This window comes from Charadrius vociferus, unplaced genomic scaffold (assembly GCF_000708025.1).
Source record: "Charadrius vociferus isolate BGI_N301 unplaced genomic scaffold, ASM70802v2 scaffold650, whole genome shotgun sequence".
Classification (NCBI taxonomy): Eukaryota; Metazoa; Chordata; class Aves; order Charadriiformes; family Charadriidae; genus Charadrius; species Charadrius vociferus.
Genome location: NW_009646736.1, coordinates 4,387,079 through 4,408,345, shown reverse-complemented (window position 1 = coordinate 4,408,345; position 21,267 = coordinate 4,387,079). Strand labels below are relative to the sequence as shown.

Sequence of the window (21,267 nt, the reverse complement as noted above, 5' to 3'; positions counted from 1 at the left end):
AGGGAAATAAGCAACAGCAAAACTGCATAATGATGGCAACTGTCCGCTATGGATAGTTCTACCTTTAAAAAAGATTTTATTAAACAGAATATACCCTTTTCAGGCATTCCACTTCTCTGTTAGGAGCAGTCTTCATTTCTGACATACCTATGTTACTCACCCACAGCCCTGACCTTCAATTTTTTTTTTGGTAGTTTTTATCCCTCTAAAATACTCTCTACTGCATCTGCAGATCTCCATATGAATTTGTATGCTGTTTGGGGGACGGGCTTAGTTCTTTGTGTGCTTGAAAGGGTTAAATTCATTACATGCAATAACAGTAGTTAAAGGAAAAAAAAATTAAAAGTGTTTTGTAACCTGGAGTGAATGCAACTAGCACAGATGAAGCACCAAAGTTTGTAGTTGCTTCTCCTGGAAAGTAAACCTTCTGTTTCCCATGAGTGGAGATGTTAAGAACTCTTTACCAACAGCAAACATATGCACAAGCTGTTGATCACCAATAAATATTTCACATAATATGGTGTAAATAACTGACCTTCTCTCCTTTGATGCCAGCAATACCCTAGGGAGAAGAACAATCATATTATTAAACCAGAAAAGTAAAAGAGATGATGGTGAAAGGACACATGCTAAACATTCTCCAAGCTCAGTGCTCTTGAAGTGATTTATTTTCATGCACATGGTGTATAGCCAGGTACATGTTTACTGTACCAGATTTCAATTTAAGAAGAAAGGGCAAATTGTTAAAAAATAGTCCAGTCTCACAGTTACAACTCTACAAGTGAAGGCAGAACAGTTTTGAAGCCTGACCTTAATAAATAAATAAAATCAGGAGAACTGGTAAAGATCATGTTTAGAAGTTATTAGATTTGAAGCCACTGGAACTTGACAGACAGCATTCCTTTTCCATTTGTTTAGAAGTTTCTTTTAAAAACACATTTCTACAGAGAAAAAAAGAAATCCTAGGGTTAAAGCAATGCAGCCAGAAAGAGAAGTTCTGGATTTAATTCCTGGTTCTTAATGACTTAATTAGGCCGTATCCTCAAAGATATTTAGGCATGAACTGAAACTGCAATCTATTAAGTATATATTGGAAAGCTTTAGAGATGTGAGTGGTAAATTTTCATGAGTATTCCTTGAGGCACTAAAGAGCTAACACCAGTCAGTGAATTTGCATGCACTCATTAACTCATTGAGTTGAGGCCCAATATGCAGCTGATAAAGCATTACTTTAACTTTGGTTTCTTTACCACCCAGTTTTCATTTTAATAAAATGGGGATACTTATATATTTCAACTGTTGTCAATACATTAGCATGGGAGGCCTTACATTCCTTCAGTAAATGGCTTCATGTGGTAGAAACGCACAAAACCACGAATTTCATAGACACCTACTGGAATGCCTGGAGCACCTCTTCTACCTGGAGGACCTGGAAAACCTTGATCACCCTGAAAGCAGTAAGAGTGATGGTTAATGCATATTATTTTTTTATTATTTGGTCTGATTTTAGCAAATGTGATTACAAAAAGAAGTTAAATTACAAAATGTGATTACAAAAAGAAGTTTTTTATGCTATCATACTAAAATTGTGAGTAGCATTACCACCATATTTGCTAGAACGGGCACAGCCTCACTGTATGGGTCTTCACTTCTATCCCAGACACCAGGTCTTATTAGCTTTGTCAGATCAGTTCACTGTTTCACTAGAAATGTATGATTTCCTGTAGTAGGCATTCTTCTGACTCCCTCTTTTAGAATACTGGCTGCATTTTCTCATAGAGCAAAGAAAAACTAGGAAACCTGTAACAACATTAAGCCTTTTCTTTTAATTGCTTTCAGGACTTATAAATTGTCAACTGCAAGCAAGATACTGGTGAAATAAAATTAACTAACTATCTGTTTCTTCTATAACCCATTTTAACAGAAGAACAGTTTGGACAAAACTAGTTAAGTCTTCTGAATTTAGTGAAAAAAGTTTTGTCTGTCCAAATATCAAATATTAGTCTTTACTTTTTAGCGAAGGCCACTAGCATGTACTATTTATTATCTATCTTACACAAAAAGACAGCACTTTTTCTTTCTCTGACTCAAATTTTTCATAGTTGATAAAGTCACAAACCAAAACAAATAGAAGTTGTTGTATATCGGGGGGAAAATTCAAAATGCTTTTTGGCCATTCCTAAGCATAGGCAAACACAATCTCTGTGACATTCAGCTTGGTTTGTACCTTTGTGCCGTTGCATCCTGGAACGCCCGAGCGCCCAGGAGGACCAACAGTTCCCGGTTCACCCTAAAAAGAAGCGCAAAATTGACACAAGCTTTGTTTTTGCACATTCATATTACCCTACAGCAACACTGAAAGAGTTTATGTTGGAGCAGTGTTTCACAAGACTTGACAGATTACAATGTGTTCTTAAATGATTACAATGAGTAAGAATTGCTGATGCTAAGATTTTTATCTCTTAGCTAACTGACAGAGACAATGCTGACTTTGAGACTAGCATGAGCACATTTGGCTGAGGATAATTGTGTACTGAAGACTATAGTAAGAGAGAAATGGTTAAATCAGTTTCATTTTTACTTACTGGAAGGCCTGGGGGACCTGAAAATCCAGGTAATCCTGGGACTCCCTAATGATATAAAACCAGAGGAATAATATTACAAATACTAAGCAAAAGCTCATAATGCAGTTTTTTCTTTGGATTGCATTAATAAAAAGAATGAATGCAAGTATGATTCTATTAAAAGATCATTATTTCCTTTAACCCTCTGACATTGAACCAAGTATAATGGTAGCTTACTCACTGTTAACATAGACTGGTTTTGCCCACAGAAAAAATGACCAAAACAACTCTTCATGGAATTCTAGTCTGACTTTTTCAAAGCACACTCCATTACTAAATACATATAGCATGAGCCTTGTACATAAGGTGTAGCAAAAAAGACAACAGTTCAAAAAAATAGATAATGCATGTGCACACTCCAGGTCATAAATTTTAAAAATACTTTAAAATCATATATAATGTTTTGGGTTTATTTTTCACAAATTATTGAACCAGGCTGGCATTTAACATGACATTTAATACATACAAGTTTGTTTAAAATATTAATACTTACTCGTATACCTTTGGGTCCAACTAAGCCCGTCAGCCCTGGAGAACCCTAGATGACAAATGGAAAACAACATATTTCAATATAATTGAGAAAAAGCGCATATATGTCAACAGGACATGCAATATTTTTAATATCAATACCAACATGTGCACAGGAAACTATATAAATAAATACATCATTTGCCTACTACAGACACTAAAGCAAACAAGCATTTAATACAACTTTCATAAATTGTGGCATCTTGCCATCCCTTTCAGTGTTTACAGGGGATATATCTCATCATAGGTCAAAAAAATAACAGTCAGGGTTTGTTGAGAAAGCAGTTGCTATGGATCTGTTCAAACTGTGAGATCTGGAAGTGCTTCCCTGTGAGGAAAAAACTGGAACGTTCCCAGGTATGGGTGATGTCCATGTAATGATCAGGTATATGCATGTACCAGCCACTCTCATCTGCACTGATGTGCACGGAAAGGAAGGCCAGAAGCCGGCTGAAAGGGGGCTAAGCTGGATGGGAGAGCAAGGCTGAAAGAAGGCAGCAAAGCATGCCACAGCACAGTCTACACAGAACCTGCTAAAATTGTTTCAAGACACTTCAAGCTTTACTGATAACAAGAAATTTTTATCGTTCCCAGAAAGTAAATGGGGAGTGTACAGAAATGCATAGCTTCTAAAATCCTGGGTGACATTTTATTTAAGATAATGTACAGGCGTTGAATAGTAAAAGCTAACTGGAATATACTACAATAGATGGCACTCAGGATAACCGAGATGTTCTTGCTCGATAAATTACCCATACTTCTTATCATTCTTGCCGAAGTTATTATCACTTATTAAAATGGAAATGCTCTACTGAACACTTTTCAATGAGTTCACATAAATGGCTCATCAACACTTATAAGATCCACCATAAGCATCAGTTCCACGAAGTATTGTAAAAACGAGATAGGACTGAATAATGCAACAATACCCAAAAAAATTAGAACTATAAAAAAATACTTGTTTAAAGGTAGGGATAAGTGCTGGAGCCACATTAGTGCAGGTCCTAGACATAATGTGACTGTGGCAATACCTTCCTTATTTATACTGTGGCTGAGTTCAGGCCTTATTTACACACAAATAATTTATTCACCAGTCAATTTATTTATGACAGCAGGAGTTCTGCTCCTCAAGACAATTATAAATAAAATGGTTTTTAATGAGCAATATATTTGTTTTTTCTGGTCATGCAGGAGTCATTGAAAATTCATATTTGGCCTCAGTTTAGGCATACAGGAAAGAAAGAAAGTCCAAATCCCTGAAGTCACTCTCTCCATGCTGCAGGCAACTAGGTATTTCCTAAACCGACAAAGATTTATCTTAAAAACAATCTTTCCCTTCACGTTTTCCCAAATCTGTTTTTCATATTTGTCTCAGTAATAGCTTGTTTCCTCTCTTTCCATCAATAGATGTCAGCGTATACTGTTAAAACAAAATTGAGGTTATGTTGCTAAGATCTATTTAGACCGAAGTTTATTGCCTCTGGCAGTTCAGTCCAGGTGCTTTAGCACTGGCCACTGAACAACTGACAACAAACCCCCATGTTCATATCATTCGTACACTTCGACTCAGTCAAAAAATGACCACTGCAGCTGGTTACCACACAACATTCCTCACCAAATAGGAGACTCTGAAACAGGTTTTGTTTTGGTTTGGTTTTTTAAAACAGAATTCTCTACCCAGTCATAGCTCACTTTCACAGTCAAGCGTGGTAATTTCTCCGTGTGTCTCTCCGTCTCACATACACACCTACCTTTGGCCCCTGTGGCCCTGGAGGCCCTTCTGGACCAGGAAAGCCTCTATGACCAGGTGGACCTGGAACACCAGGAAAGCCTTTTTCACCCTGTAAACATTAAGAGAATGAAGTTCTTAAAATACCCACGATTCTTCTTTTTGATAACTTATTTCTAAGGCATTCATTACTTACAGTACCTCTTAACTTCTACATATCTGTCTGCTACTGTGGCAGATATATTACCTTTACCCACACTGACCTGCTTTTGTGGTCCAGCCTATGTGCTGTCTAGGCCATATGGTACCACTGAAGAAAGATGCTCGTAAGTATGGTTTAAGATATCAGAAGACAACAGTACTCAAGACTTCATGCAGTGCTGAAGTTAACCAGCAGCATGAAAAGCTTAAGAGAGCAGCCGATACATACTCCTTTTTAATATTTCCATATTGTGTTAAGTCCCTACAAGCAACACAAATCCAAATCTGTCATAGCAGCCCTAATTTGTAGTTGGCAAACTTAACAGCTGCTGCTGTACAGCAAGGTCAGTTCCAAATCATCAATACCTCTCTTCATGCAAACCATGGAAAGAAACAGTGGGAGTCAACTGCAACAAAACCATTCAGATAGAATAAAAGAAGTTTGTTTTAAACAACAACTTTTTAAAATTGTTCTGAGTCTCACGATTAAGACACCCAATTACTTTTTCATGTGTTTTTTAAGGTCAAGTTCAAATAACCAAACCAGGTTTGGTAAAGGAAACAGAGAAGATTAAGGCTACACAAATATAATACAGGAGACTAAGTTACAATGGAAGGAGCATTCTTTAGGTTTTTATTTAAATATAATGAAGATGCAAGTCTTATCTTGGTTAAAATAAAGTGCTTCAAGCCTAGAAGCTCACAGAATAGGTGTTTCAGTTCTTTAGATTGCAGCAATTTAACATGCTCAATTTTACATCAGTGAAGAGCTGCCTATTCAAGACCTTTTACATCACAGCATGACATGGGAGAGACAGGATGGGGCTATCGATTCTCTCAGTCAATTTTCCTACGGTTTTATCAGGGGAGAGTTATACAAAAGAGCATTTGAAATTCTGCTCTGCAGAATTTCCAGTATCTTATTATGTGATGTACAAGACAGGATGCAAAAGAAGTCTCGGGGAAGTCAAAGCACCTTGGCTTGTCCCTCCCCCAATTCTCGCCCCTCAAAATCCCATAAACTCACCAGATTTTAAATAGGTTCTGAAGTAAAAAAAAAAAAAAAAAAAAAAGATAGACTATAATCCCAGAATATTTTAACACAAACCAAAATAAGAATTGCATTATGAAGTGTCTGTGAGAGCTGTATCAGAAACCGGCATAGCTTTTCATAACAAACTATTTATTTCATCCATCAGCTTCCCAAGAAATGCAAAAAAGGATAATGCTATACTAAGACGTGCCACTGGAGGGGGTGTGGTACTAACTCATGGAAAAAGGAATGAAGTCCTTGATCTTCCTCCTCTGAGCTTGCTACCCCCTCACTGCAGTGAGCGGTGGAGTGCTCTCCAGATACAGACCAGCACTGCACACTCCTGACACCTTCACTCCCCTCCCTCCATACAGTACAAGCAATTTATCCACACTTTCTTCTTGACAGATCAACAAGATCAGAGGATCCTCAGGTTGGAGAGTTTCTTAACATTGAATGGTTATCAAAACATACTGATTAATTTAATTGTCCCGACTTTCCAAAGCTGTCTGAAAAACTTCAGTGTAAACAATGATTAACTCTTACCTACTAATTGCTTAGTTGGTTTAACATGGAACTGACGAAGACAAGTTGCAGGTGTTCATTCTTATTACTAGAATTTTTAGTGGGCTGCTTATTTTTTTCTAATTTTTCAATTGGTTAGGACAAAGTCATGTGAGACCAACTAAAAACATGAAAAATAAGCACTGAGATTTTACTAAAGACATGAGTATTCTCCTTTCCCGCTTATGAAAATATGTTTCCATAATGAACTTACTTACTTCGAGAGAACTTTTCTCCACCACTGAAATGAAGCTTTCTAAAGGCAAGACTAGCAGTGCTTACTGTGGCGCAATATGACATTTTTTCTTGGTAATACAAGTACAGGAGGAAAGTACTGAGTTATTCTTTACCAGCCAGATGTGTCTATCGGTGGGACTAATCACAACGTTAAGTCTATACAGACATCTGGGATCTACCGATAAGGTTTAGTATGGCAATCACTGTGTCCACAGTTAGCCTGCATTACAACTGTGACTTCTTTAATAATGCCCCTTTCATTTGTGAATCAGTTGTTTATCCAACTACAAGCAGGAGTTTGAAAGAATTTTTGGCATTTGTGTAATTCAGGTTTGACTAAAAGCCACTCTGAGCCTCTGCCAAGCTACTACTGGCAGCAGCCAGAGCTGCGGCTCTGTTACTTTTGATGGATTTGATGCTGTTCCCTCACTGCTGGCAAGGTGTTTGTGATTAGGACCCAGAAACTCATCCCGTGTGTCAGTCTGCAGGAGATTTATCTGTTTGGTATCAGTGCATGTAGCTTTCCTTCAGGACGTGGAAAAGGGGGAGAGATGGGCAAGGTCCAAAGAGAGAAAGAGGGAAGCACTGAACATGACACTCTTGATGGCATTATGAAATTTGTAACAGGAGATCTGCTGCCAGGGTAATGGTATCTGTGGGCATTTGTTAGGAGTTTGTGAAAGGGACCTAGTGCTTTGGACAGTTGTTCTTCTGTTGGTGTTCAAACATCATGCAATACTGTAAACAGACTAATGCATTAGAAAAATAATAAAATTTAAAAGTCTTCTTAGTTAAAAGTTGTGTCCAGAGTTATTTTAACAGATTTTTGCAAGGTAATGTATTCCTTTTACAAGTCTCTGTAGACTCTGTTGACAGAATACGGTCACACAATAAATTCACTCCCTATATCAACTAAACTAACGTATTAACAATTTCCAGGTACAAGCTGATGTAAAAAAGGAAAAATATATTTCTTCTTACCTTATTACCTTTCATGCCATTGCAAAAGCAGGAACTTTTACCTTTGCATACACAGCTCTGAAAAACAAAAAGACAAACTTCATAATAAAATTATTTTTCTCATTGTGTTGTTTGGTGAGAGGCAAATAAGATCTCAGTGGTTTTAGTAAGGTAATTATTTCACAGATAATACAACTTTAAAAAAAATGTTCATGAAGAGTAGCAATTCTCAACAGTGGAACAGAGCTCATTATTCCTCCGTACTGTCTTTTGAGGCAGATAAGGGCATTAGTTTAATTTTATAGTTGGGGTAAAAGCCAAGAAGCCATTCTTAACACCACCAGGTTTATAATATCAGTATGAAGTGCAAAATTCAAGAGTTTGGGCTCACAGCACTAAACATTGATGATTCTTACTATAGAAACAAACACATATACTGATACTGGTTTAGATTGCAATTTTATTACTTTTATTCTAAACTCCGAACTAATAATTTTCTGACTTTTTGTAGCTGCATTCACGTCCTAAATTATAGTACCTAATACAATTACAAAGGACCCTCAACTTTGCTGTTTCTTAATTCTGGAGGTTTCCTGAGCCAAGCTATGTGACAGCAAGTGCCCTCACACAGGGATGTCCCCAGTCCTGCAGTAACTCCTGGGCTACAGCTGCTACCAGCATGTCTGTGTCTTCAGGTGAGCCTGGAGTTCAAAGCCCTCCTTGAAGGGCTGTGTTGAGTCTGTGACCTCTACTGAGTATGGCATGGCTATCTGGGAGCAATTTGGGAAAATTCAATGATTAATCAAGTATGAAGAGATATTCAGTTTTTCATTGTTCAAACTTAAGTGACAAAAACCAACCAAACAAAAAATCCAAACAAGGATATTCAGTATGTAACTGGATAGACAGCATGACTAAATTAGCTAGCTCAGGTACTAGGTAGTCCTGGTACAAGGCAGCCCAGCAGAGCAGCAAACCACATCTGAGACCCTGGGTGAATATGAGAACACTTAACCTTTCTGTGTCCTGTTCCAGCTACAGCTATCATGCACTCAGTACCTGAGCTAGCCCAGTCTGGCTGGGGTAACTCTGCAAAGGACTTTTCTACACTCACATAGACAAATCCTATTTCAGTGGAGTGGCGGAGAAAAAAAAAATTGTTAACGTAAACACTATACATACTAAAATGTCATTGAGGTTATTAAAGCCATGTATTTCATACAGATGTGGAGTAAACGGCATTTATTGTCCTTCTTTGTACACTTAAATTCTTTCCTTTGTTTTTGAAGCTCTTGCTGAACAACTTTTTCAGTTGTACTGCTGTAGAAAGAGGGTTATTTTTCAGCTTATCCTCCCACTTTTGTATCTGTGTTTATCACAATGACAATATACTATGGTATAGCTAGAGACAATAAGAAAGGGAAAAATATTACATATTCGTTGTGAAAATGTTTTTCTAAGTTGCATAAAATTTAGAAAAGAAGGAAGAACTGTATTTTTTCTTACAAGATTAAAGCCTTTAAGATTGTATGATATGCAATTTCTATTTAGATCATGAAGACAGAATTAATTAACCCCTACAGCTGGTCATAATACAACAGCAGCACTGTTCCAAATTTGTAACTTTTCCAGTGGTGTTCTCAAAAAACAGAAAACGGAAGTCAGAGGAAAAAAAAAATAATGTTCTCCATTACAGTTTAAAATTATAATGTCAGGTTTTCATTAAATCTAAATTTTCCTATAGCAATCTATTCAGGTAAAACATTTTACAGAATTGAAAAATATCTTTTCTTCCCACAAGGTAGGATCAATTTCTTCTATCTTTATGATCCAAAACTGAGGTATGTGGTATCAGCTAGCTGCCTTCATTTCTTACATAGTTCATGGTGTTCTCCTCTTTCCATTGACTACACAGGAAACTTGACATCTAGTTTGGAACAACTCCTCCAGTCTCTTTAGGTGCCTCTTTTAGGATGGAGGAAAGATGTTGCAAGTACTTCCTGTTCTCTATAGACTACACAATTAGTGACAGCAGCTGCCTGTCTTTTAGGTGGCTGAAGTTAGTTGAGATGATGCCATCTATTAATTCAAAAATAGATGCAGGGGGTATTCCTCAAGTGAACAGCTATTTAAAGATTCATTTACAAAATAAAACAGAAATTACAATCAGTTGGCCATGAAAAGCAAATCCCGCAAGAAATGATTGTGTCTGGCTGTGCTATATAGTCAGATCAATAGGTGATTACTTGATGTTTCAAGCTAGCTTTTCAAAGAGTCACAAACATTAAATACTTAATTCTTTGGCATATTTAAAGACGACTCATTCTTCCCCTGATCTGACAGCTGGAATCCAAGTGGTACTGCATCAGAAATTTGGAAAACAAAGGTGGCGTGTAAAACAGAAACCATATGACTATACCACCTTTACTATTATTTTAATCAATATGATTATATCACCAGAGACACAAGAATAAACATTAGCGCAGAATTAACAACAAACAGTATCCTGATTTCTTCTCGGTGAGGTCTACCAGTTTGCCACTGGATAATCTAAATTCACCAAGTTATATGACAGGTATCTTAAGCCTTTATGCATAAATACTAGAGGACAAAGTGACACACATCTCAAAATAAATTTGGAATAGTCTGTAAGTCAACCAATTTTCTTGCTCCCTATTCAATAACAGTACCTTCCATCCCAAAGCATTCTCTTCAAAATAGCTCATGCAGGTTATGAGTACACGTCTGCTAAGCAGTATAAAAACATTAACTCTTCAATGTTCAGCATGCCAAGGAAAGATGTAAACACAGTACACAATAAAAGTAGTCTTAAGTCACAGGCACTGCATTTCACTGCTGTACAGGGCTGGTGAGTGACTCAAGCTACCACACTCTTCAGGTTTGCATATGAAAATTGTAAATTAACTACAAGGCCTATAAGATCCATTTACTCAGTAATCTCAACTGCTGAAGCAAAGATTTAGCTTAAAAATTCAGTAGACACAAGTCTGAGTCCAGTAAAGGTGCTGTTTACTGAGGAAAAAGTGCTTACAATATTCCAAATTCTCTGAATTTCTTCAGTGTAACTGGGAGCATACCCTGCCTGATCACAGGGAGCTTTCCCGAGAAATGGCCACAGCTGGCTTCTAATCCTCCTAGTACCAGTTATTTACCATTATAATTCTATAGACCTTCATGGAGTTGCACCTCATTTCTACTTGTGAAATTAATTCCAGAAGCAGATTCCTTACAGTATTTGCATGTAAAGCACAGTTTTCAAGACATGTAGAGAAATCACCAAATGAAATGACTCTTCTATAATAGGTATAATCTGCAGAAGACTTGATATGTACAGATACAGAAGAAACTTTTAACTTACAATCACAGATAATTCAATGTGAAGTTAATGCATGAACATGCAGAAACTTATGATGCTACATAACTAAACAAGGTTATTAAGCTATTTAAAGAAAAAGAGCCTTTACTCTTCAAGTCAGAATGCTTATAATGTGTTTAATTTGCTGTTAATAAGCTTTCAGATCAATTTAGGTCTTTTTGTGTACTCATATCACTTTAAACTAAACTGAAAAGACCAAAGATGATTTTACATTACACAGTCAGTTAGCTGGATAATACTAAATGATTTGGCATATGATTTTTACATAAGATTAGATTCTGCCTCCCGTAAAGGAGCTTTGAACCAAAAAATCATTGCTCACTTATACTCCTGGATGCTTCCACATCCTCTCAAGATGCCTGCAGTTCCTTTACCAAAACACGAGTATATTGCCAGGTTATAAAATAAGGAAATTGAGTATTAGTTATTTATGGTTTATTCAAAATACTCACAATAACAGCTACTTAAGTAAGTTCATTAGCAAAGCCACAGGTTTACTGCATATTTTTCAGTTTTGTCATTTTTATAATAATCACCTACATTTATTTTAAATATTTAGATAAGGTAGATGGCATTAGATTTTTTACCTGAAAATCTAGGCCAAAGGATAAAGCCAGATCTTTGTATCAATAACAAATCAAATGAATTCACCAACAAACCAAAATTTAAAAAAAAACTAACACTGTCTTGGAGTGATTTATATAGAGCTCCTTTCAAAAGTGTTTTCGGTGATAGTAGTAGTATTCTATGTTCTTTAAATAATTACAGTTGTACACACTGAAACACATTTTCTGCAGTGGTTAATATTTTGTTCAGTAGGTGCCACCTTATCTATAACACTGTATAGCCCTTCCTATACCATGCGATTGGATGCTATGGGGCTCCAACTTCTTCCTGCCGGCAATTCACAGACTAACTTAAGCAGCTGCTTAAAAAGTGTTCCAGTTCTCTCCTTCACCGAATCCCTCAAAGAAATGAAAAGATAGAAGGAAGAAATAACATACTACAGACTACGTTGTCACCCATACAAAGCTTAATGTAGATTCAGCATGGCACTGCTACTCCTACTGTTGAAGTCGTGGCAACTTAATTTGGAGTATCAGAACCTTACATGGCTCACACGGCTTTGCCAATAGCACTACTTATGTGAAGGATGTCAGAAAATGTATTTAGGGATGTTATCAAACTTGAATATGTCAAAGGATGTCAAAAAGCATTAATGTAAGGGAAAAAAGCAAACAATCATAGGCATTTCTATCAATAGCACAGTCCTGTCACATTTGTGGGGCAATGCATTCATACTGGGAATGGTTTAAAGGCAGGAATATGGGGAACAGACAAAATGAGCCAGTGAACGTGATGAGCCAATATTTCTCCATTGATCTCTTTTTGGAATGACTTATATGATGACAGAACAGTCAGAGTATTTGTCTGCTTTTCCAAATCCAGAGAAGATCAGAGTAGGTCAGCTATGATTTCAAAAGACATATTTGTCTTAAAAATACTGCACCCAGGACAGAGAGGCGGCAAAGTGTGTTGCTGCAGGCAACAGGCACTGTATTCTTCATGTTTCAGATGAAGACTACATCGAGACCCCACAGGATGAGTAATAAAGACATTCGTATGAAAGCTGAGATGAAATTAAATGTATTCGGTAGGAATATACTAATCTGGTTGCAGTGGGGCTTAAGGTTACACTTTTGGCCTGATTGGTCTTTAATTTCATGGGTGAACTTCACTGATTCCAAAGGTAAATCCCGGTTAACATAAATGAAAGATGATTGCGCAACATGAGGAATTTTAAGATTAATTAAAAGTAGTGCAAGGGATACCATTAATTATTCTGGACAGTAAAAATAGCCCAGGTGTCCCCTCTCAAGTGGGTGTTAAAGCTGTCACTTCCCTTCATTGGTAGCTCTAATGGCTGATCAGCCTCATTCTTTAAAATGCAAGCCTGGTTTTTCATTTAAACTTGATTTTTATTAGCATCTCACCTATCCTGCCATTAGGTCTTTATGTTCTAACTTCAAGGATCACTAAATTAGAACTCCATCGAAACATGGAACAAGACTTATTGGATAAGATCTATTTTTCTGTGATGCCGCTTTTTTTTGCCTTTTCCATCTTTCTGCTCATTAAAGGTATCCTGAGCAGCTTACAAAGATGCAGGTCATCACAGTGGTCCCTTCTAAGCGGAAGTAAATTATCAGCTAATTTCCAGTTTTCTGTAGTTTTTCTTAAATTCCAATGCTTATTAAAAATTATGTATCAGTGAGCCAGCTCCTTTAAGAGCCTTGATTATGAATTTTCAGAGCTGCTGACACACTGAGATTTCTGAATTCTTCCTGAGCTGTCTCAGTGCAGAGCAATCACTTTACACATTCCAGCTGCGTCTGTAAACCACAACTGAGCACATAGAATAATATTGCTCAAATAGTTGATGTTAATATAGTGCTTAAAACTACAAAGGGCACATTTCTCTAATGTTCTCGACTACATGTTTTCTATTACATCTAATAGAAGTGGGTGTAAAGTATTATGATTACAGTAAGGGCAAAGTTTTGCTTTAACATTTATCTACACTGCAGACTTGTGTTGGGGTAGGTATGCTGCACAGGGATGTGAAATGCTACACTTTCTGAAGGACCCTACGATGCTTGCTAAAGCTTCTAGCTCAGGCAGAGTTATGTTTTTGAAAATTTATCCTAACCTGCTCAAGCAGAGGATCTGAGAGCAGAGCTGTATAGAAAAAAGTTCCCACTGTGGAAAAGGCTACACAAGGAAAATCTTTTTTTTGAGTCTGATGCACCTGTGTCAGGACACGTAGCTAGACTAGCACAGTCAGTAATTCTATCTAGACATGGTTAGTAGATACGTGACCCTGGCAGCATATTCCTCATGTTGCACAACTATAAATCACCATGTAGCGTACAAGGTACTGGAGAATGAAGTCCCCTCACTCCAAAACATTGCTATCAAAACAAAATACCAGTCCCACAATTACAATCTGTATACTAAAAGTTTTTCATGCATTCTAAGCATCAAACATGAATTCATTAAAATTATCAAAGACCACGAAGAACTTTGTGTTTTTTTAGTGATTGCTGGGCCAGTACAACAAAACCAAATTATTAAGCCTTCAATAAGTATAGACAACATAGAGCAGAAATAGGAGACGACGAGATGAAGGAAAATATGTCAGTTCCCAAACCCTGAAACATTGTGTAGTCACTTGTGAACTGGAAGGCAGCCAGACATTCCTACCTTAGAAGACTCCTGTTAACAGCCATGTACGCTATGAGAATTCACTGCATTTTGCCTACCAGTTGAATACCTAGCACCTGACAAAAATTACTTCATTTTGATTTCCATTATAAAGAAATACACCTGTAACTTTAATAAACAACTTGGTCAATAATGCCTAATGTAGGGAGACTGTATCTCAAAGGACACAGTGGAAGACAACTGTTATGGTACAGACAGTGCAGTTGATGAATAAGCTCCATTAAACACTTGTAATGGGAACCTTGCTCAGGGAATAACTACTGAATCAATATCCCTCCTTGGTGACATAGGCCTTTTATTACTGGTTATGTGCTGCTTTCAGTGTGAGATGCAGAAGACAAGTCCTAAGCATTTACGATCATAGGAAAAAACCTTCATAATGCTTCACAGAAGCAGGATTTTGTGTCCAACTTATTCTGATCACACAATGTGAACGCACAGCATATCTCTATCTGAACTTGATAAGAATTTCATTACTTACTATCCTTAATTTTAAACTGTCAGGAGTTCTTTTGGAAAGGATTTGTTCTTTTATGTAATATAAAGATATATTTATAATGGTATTTGCAAACCAACTATAGTAAATTACTAGTATGGAGAAACGGAGGAAGCTGCTGTAGATGAACATTTAAACAACTTTCTATTACGTCAAAGGAACATGTGTATGAAAACCCTTTTTCACTTCAGAGATTGAAACCATTTTGAAAACCTTCTTAGTTTTTAAAGCAAAAACCTGCTCAGTGACAACTTTGTATAATAACAATTCTGTGGTGTTAACCAAATCTCTTGATTATAACTATTCATATTTATCACAATAAAAAAAACCAGTAACATAAACCTTAAGTAAAACAGTATAAAACAGATGGAAACAAAATTTTCATAGAACTTTTGGTATCTCTTGGCTATGTTTAAATGGAACAAATTCTCTTCTTGGGAAAAAAAAAAACACAACCAAACACCAAAAAACCAAAACAAAACCTGTAAAACACCACACAATTCTTTTTTTGTAATATACTTACTGTATATACTGTATCTTTTTTGCTGTGAACACGCCTGTCGGTATGGAAGTTCCAAGAAACTACCCTAACACAGCTGTTCATACTATTCTTTATGAAAGCACACCATTCTGTCATCATGCTCATAGTTCCACATACAACTTCCATGGTGCAAACCACAGCCTTGTCCAAGCAGATACAGTACAATTAATTATATGGACCTTCTCCCCTCCCTCCAACTCACTGACAATAAAGAATTAGGGAGTGAGAGAAAAATAGGGCTTAGCAATCTTCACTGTGCCTGCATGTTTTCATCAGCGCATTAGGATAAAACAGGTAAAATGTTGTAATTTAGAAAAAAACCCAACACTGAGTTTTCACAAACTCAAATTGTTTGTGGGATCTCCAGTGATGATCACTAAGGCCTATGTTGTGGAAGCTGCCTAAAATTACTCAGTATTTATGTATGTAGACCTGGCATGTTATGTGCAGTTTTGGAAAACTGTAAGTTGAGGCTCTCAATTGAATCTCTGGCTTTGGGGTTTTTTTAATTGCTTTTTGGTCTATAAAGAGAAGATACAGCATTACTCCATCTTGAGACAGAGAGAACGATGGTTTGATTTCTTCTGCTCAAAGACAGAAAATTTTAATACTTATAATGACCAATATCTTACTCTACAAATAATCTCACTAGGGTGGAAGTCACTGTGATGAGAGCTATCAGAAACTGGACCAAACTGTTCATTATATATTCAGATGGGTAAAATCGCCAAAGGCAGACCCATAAACCCCATCTCTGTGGGTTCCTTCTCCTGACTTTGAACGGGACACGGGGACAAAAGAAATAAATATTCTTCCTTTCCACAAGCAAAAAAAGATTAGGCAATTCAGGCCACAGAATTTTGTTTTGTGTAGCAAAGTCTTAAGGGTGTTTAATCAGCTTATTCATCCGTGCTCTTCCTTCCTAACAGAGGGTCATCTTAAAAGAGCAATCTAATAACAAAGAATACACACCATTTAACCATTGAATTTTTGCTTACCTGCCATAATACGGTTAGCATTACATCACACAATTTGTATTTCTTCCCAGCTGTTGAGTGTGGGAATGGTATTCACTATAATTGTTGTCTTCTCAGGCCTGTATATTTGTATATTCATAAAATTCCTGGTGTGCATCTTCTGTTAAGTGGTGCAAATAGCAATGAAAGCAACAGTAGCTTGTTCAGAGAATGCTTATTGCACATGCTTTGGTTTCTCCTTTTTTGAAAGGCTCTGTGATTTCACAGATTAAAAAAAAAAAAAAAAAGATAGCTTACGTTTTCTTGCAGCTTCCTCCAAAATGATCTGTGGAAAAACGCAGCATAAAGCCCTAGTTAAAAAGCCCTCATTGAACCAGGCCAAATGGAAAATATGTAAACCTGTGAGACTTGTACCCTATCACAAAACTGTTAAGTTGAAAAAAAAAAAAAAAAGACAAACAATGAAAATAGGACTAAAAATATACTAGGTGTGCCAAAATGGAACTTTTGCAGTGTGTCCACAAGAGACCGGGGCTGTAAACAGTTAAGAAGAAAAAAGCCTTTTTGTATTTCACCTTCCTCCTAGGCTCCTGTAATCCATGCCAAAATACCGAGCCTTCTAGTGTTACTTTGTTAGGCGGTAGGGTGAGAATGTGACAGTAAAACAGATGACCGGACATCCCATACTAGTTGCACTTAAGAGCAAAGTATTTTGTTTCAAATACAGGTTATGATAAATCAGCTCTAGGTATTGCAGAAGAGATTCCTAGCACAGATCTCAAAATAAAATGCTGTTACATCTATATGAAATGAAAAGCAATGAAGAAAGAACCAATGTTTGCCTGCTTGCTTTGATCACTTCAACGATATTATTCAGTCAGCAAAGTGACTTTAAGCATAGAGTTTTGCTTAAATGTGTATTTACCTTGTAGATTTGTTAGAAAAAGGCTATACATCGTGTTAACAGTTCAGTTTTTACAGGTGTTTACCAAGATCACCTAAGGAGGTTTATCTTCTTTCAGTTGTATGATGCAGCAAACATGTAAGCACATCTAACATTTCTTGGCCATCAGAGCCAACCTCCATGTGGTCTAAGACAGAAGAACTCCTCAGATTTTGATGCACAAACATTAGAGCAACTCTGCTAATTTATGCTAACTCTCTTGGCCCAGTAGGAAAAGCATCGGTCCACAGTGCTCTGCCATTGGCCTGTTTCTCTATGGAGATGAGGGCTGAATTACAACTAATTATAGAGGCAATCAGGATCAGAACAGTCTAGTATAAATTAGGCCCAATTATCAAAGTAACGCCCCCATTGACTTGAGAGGTGGGATCACATTAACCAAATCAAAGAGAGCGCTTCACAAAGGACTTGTTTTTCTAACACACTCAGTGAACTCTCTTTTGTATATTCAGGTGCACATCTTCCTTTCTCAGCTGCCTCGTGTGACAAAAGAACCTGGGTACTTCCAAAAGCTGGCAGAGAAGGAAAATTCTCACTGCGACACTTTGTCTTTCCAACTTTTTGATTCCTAGTTAAACAATGCAATTCAGCCTGCATCCCATTCTCACCAGCCTTGGAGATGCTCATGGCTGAGCTAGAACACTGCACTTTTTCCTTCCAGAGACATGTATTAAGATCTATTTGCTACAACGATATAGGTTGCATATAATTAGAAAAAAAAATATTGCATGAAGAAGAAGAGACTAGCTTATAAGTATTTGCATGCAAACTAACATTTGTAAAAAATTAAATTAACTAGGAAATATGAACATTTACATCTAGTCACAGACAATAAGCATAAGTGAGAAAGAGGATGCAAAAAAAAATATGCTCTCAAGCCTTATAGTCACTTAGTTTATTATCTCCCCTTCTTTGCCAGTAGCACATGATGAAAAAATACAAGGAGTAATGACTGAGGCAAATACAGAATATAGAGCACAACTTTATCCTGCAAGCTAATACAATATTGCAAATGTATTACAATGCAAATCAAAAATGGTAGTAACATGAGATGCAGCTAACTTGCAATCAAGTCATCTCACTCAAGTAGAAACCCTCTTTTATCCTGTTCAGAACACATGCTAACATGGTGCCATCATAAAAATGACCAATGCCACCAAGAAGCAGTATCGATTCAGTACTAATGAACTTGACCTAGGTATTTTTCTTATTAGTGTCACTTGAGCCAGCAAATTTCAGGGAACATTTTTAGATTAGTGTTTAATTTCAAGACATACAAGAAGTACATGGATGGTATCAAAAGACAGGATACACTCAGGAGAATTAATCGGATTGTGCATGTGCATCAAGACAGTGTCAGTTCCAGGTGCTGTTAAACAAAATGAAACAATAAGAAAGCAAATATATTTTTTTTTTTCTGAGAGGAAAAAAATAGAAATGAGGAATGAGAAAGATCTTGTTCCCTGAGGAAACATATTGATAATTTTTATTACTCTTCTAAAGGATTTGAATGAACAGTGGGAAAATCCAAAGAATTATAACATCAGTATTTGGACTGAAGGAATACATCAAGCAAGCTGAAAAGCCTTTGACATGGGAAGATGCAACTTCTGCTGAGTTTTCAGAAGATGTGATTAGAGCATGCCAGTGGCCAAGAATGCAGATAATAATACTCCCTAGCAGGTGCCAGAAAGCGCAGCCTCCTAAGGGTAAGGAAGTCTGGACTTTGCGAAGGGCTGTGAGGACCAAAATTTGTTGTATAAACAGCAGCAGGCACAAATTAATAATTTTTTTTCTTGTCTTTGGGAATAAACTACTTATTGAATTAGTAACAGACATACATTTAAAACTTTTCTATGTTGAAACATTTTTAAATTTATGCATACAGCAAAAATATTGCATGCTGGTCAAATATCAATTTATTTTCATATGAAAGTGTAGCACCATCTTAAAACACAAACAATACCTATTTCTTTGCAATGGACAGTCCAGCCAAGATGCAATGATTTATTCATCAATCATTTCATGTCAATTAACATTATCCACTAATATTTAATTAGGAGTTTAGATAAAGTAACTTTTGAAAAGTTTTTCTTTCCTCCATGATCTAGAAAATTTTGTTAGACTTTCTCTTTTGAAAATATCAGCACTTTCATACAAGAATAGAAATGGTGACATTTGAATCTTAAACTGATCCCCGTTATCTGCTGCACATCTAGTTTAAACTAATCAGACATTTGAGATCCACTGAATTTTCAGAGCACCACTGAATCAATACATTGTGTTCAAACTTTGCTTAAACAGCAAGATTTCTGTGGAAGACACTTATCATCCCAAAACGTGTCTTTAAGACCTAAGTGTAAATGAGTGTAACTAGTTATCTAGTAATAATAAAACTGGTAACTCAGAGCTTCACCATCCACCTTAAGCAGAAAGGCTGCTAATGAACTAAGGTACATGAGTCTGCAAGACTGGCAAATACTCCAGGATCCTACTGAGGTTGCTAAAAAGTGTTGAAATGCTTTACTGGGCCTTACTTGTTGATGCACCTCCTTTCCCCTTCCTTTGTAGATAAAAACACGAAACAGGATGACAAGATCAACACAGCCAGAATAGAGGCTTAGCAAAAGTGTGAGCGTATGTGCTGTGGGAGAGGGGGGAGGAGTTCCTGGTACACAGCCGTGCTTGTTAACAGCCATCCAGAAGCATATATGATGATGTCCACCTCAAGAGCAACAAGGGCAACAGATGGGAGGTACCAGCAGACGAAGAGAAGCATGGAATAAAGAACAGCAAACTGGGTAGAAGAGAGAGGTCTTGAGTTTACTCACCTTCCACATCTTGCTTTAGAGTAGGAAATAGATCTAGGCAGAGCCTGAAACAACTCTGCAGAAAATGTGTACCCTGCAAATAGGCCTGGTACCTCTGTTCTACGTAAGAACTAAGAGGTATTTTAATTCCATTACAAATAAAACAATCAGATCTTTGTTAAATGAGTAAACTTGACTGCAAGTTAGAGTGCCATGAAAGAAAACATGTTTGGCGAGATGCTTATGCTGTTTCCAGACACTTTACCCAGAATGGGTGAGTGAAAGAGCTGCAGTATTTTAGAAGAAACATTATTACTAATTAGTCTGCTTCAGATAATTACAGCAGAATGGGGCTCCATTTTTAGCAACAAAGTAGCAGATCAGATTTTTTCTTTATAAAGGTGAACTGCAAAATATTTAGATAAGCAGTAAAAGATTGTGATGTACTGCATTAGAGTTTACTCACACATGCAAGGAGAAACTAACACTGTTGACTATTACGGGAGAAACAGAACTTGAGATTTACTGAAACTGCCAGTTTCCTGCATTTGATGTCTATCAGAAATTTACTGAAACTGGCAGTTTGCTGTTTGGTAACTGCCAGAAACGTTGAGAGCTACACTGACCCATTTACCCTCACAGCTGACCGCTCTTCTCCCAGTTGGGGACGTGCAATCTAAATGTTGCAACGAGACAGGAACGACAAGAGACTGCAACATAATCTGGGAGAATGTGCCGACCAAACGGTGGTGCACGCTCATCATTAAACCTGAAAGACAAACTGTACGGTGACTTTGTAAGGAAGGCGGCACCGGTGGTCGCGACGACGAGCGCTGCTCTGAGGGTGTTTACCTCAGGGCCACCCGCGCGCAGCTCCGCTCTGTGCGCGCCCACCGCCCGCCGCCCCGCGCCACAGGCCTC

General features: G+C 37.2%; 1 protein-coding gene across 1 annotated transcript in view; it reads right to left on the bottom strand.

Moving 5' to 3' along the window:
- The window catches only part of COL4A3 (collagen, type IV, alpha 3 (Goodpasture antigen)), a 69,240-nt gene that overhangs the window by 40,822 nt on the left and 7,151 nt on the right, over window positions 1-21,267 (bottom strand). Inside the window, exons 2-8 of the mRNA XM_009890279.1 lie at window positions 7,898-7,954; window positions 4,904-4,993; window positions 3,118-3,162; window positions 2,586-2,630; window positions 2,228-2,290; window positions 1,395-1,448; window positions 536-562 (exon numbers count right to left, since the gene is read on the bottom strand). Of these exons, the coding sequence (XP_009888581.1) occupies window positions 536-562; window positions 1,395-1,448; window positions 2,228-2,290; window positions 2,586-2,630; window positions 3,118-3,162; window positions 4,904-4,993; window positions 7,898-7,954 (381 nt within the window). The remainder of the gene's footprint in view (window positions 1-535; window positions 563-1,394; window positions 1,449-2,227; window positions 2,291-2,585; window positions 2,631-3,117; window positions 3,163-4,903; window positions 4,994-7,897; window positions 7,955-21,267) is intronic.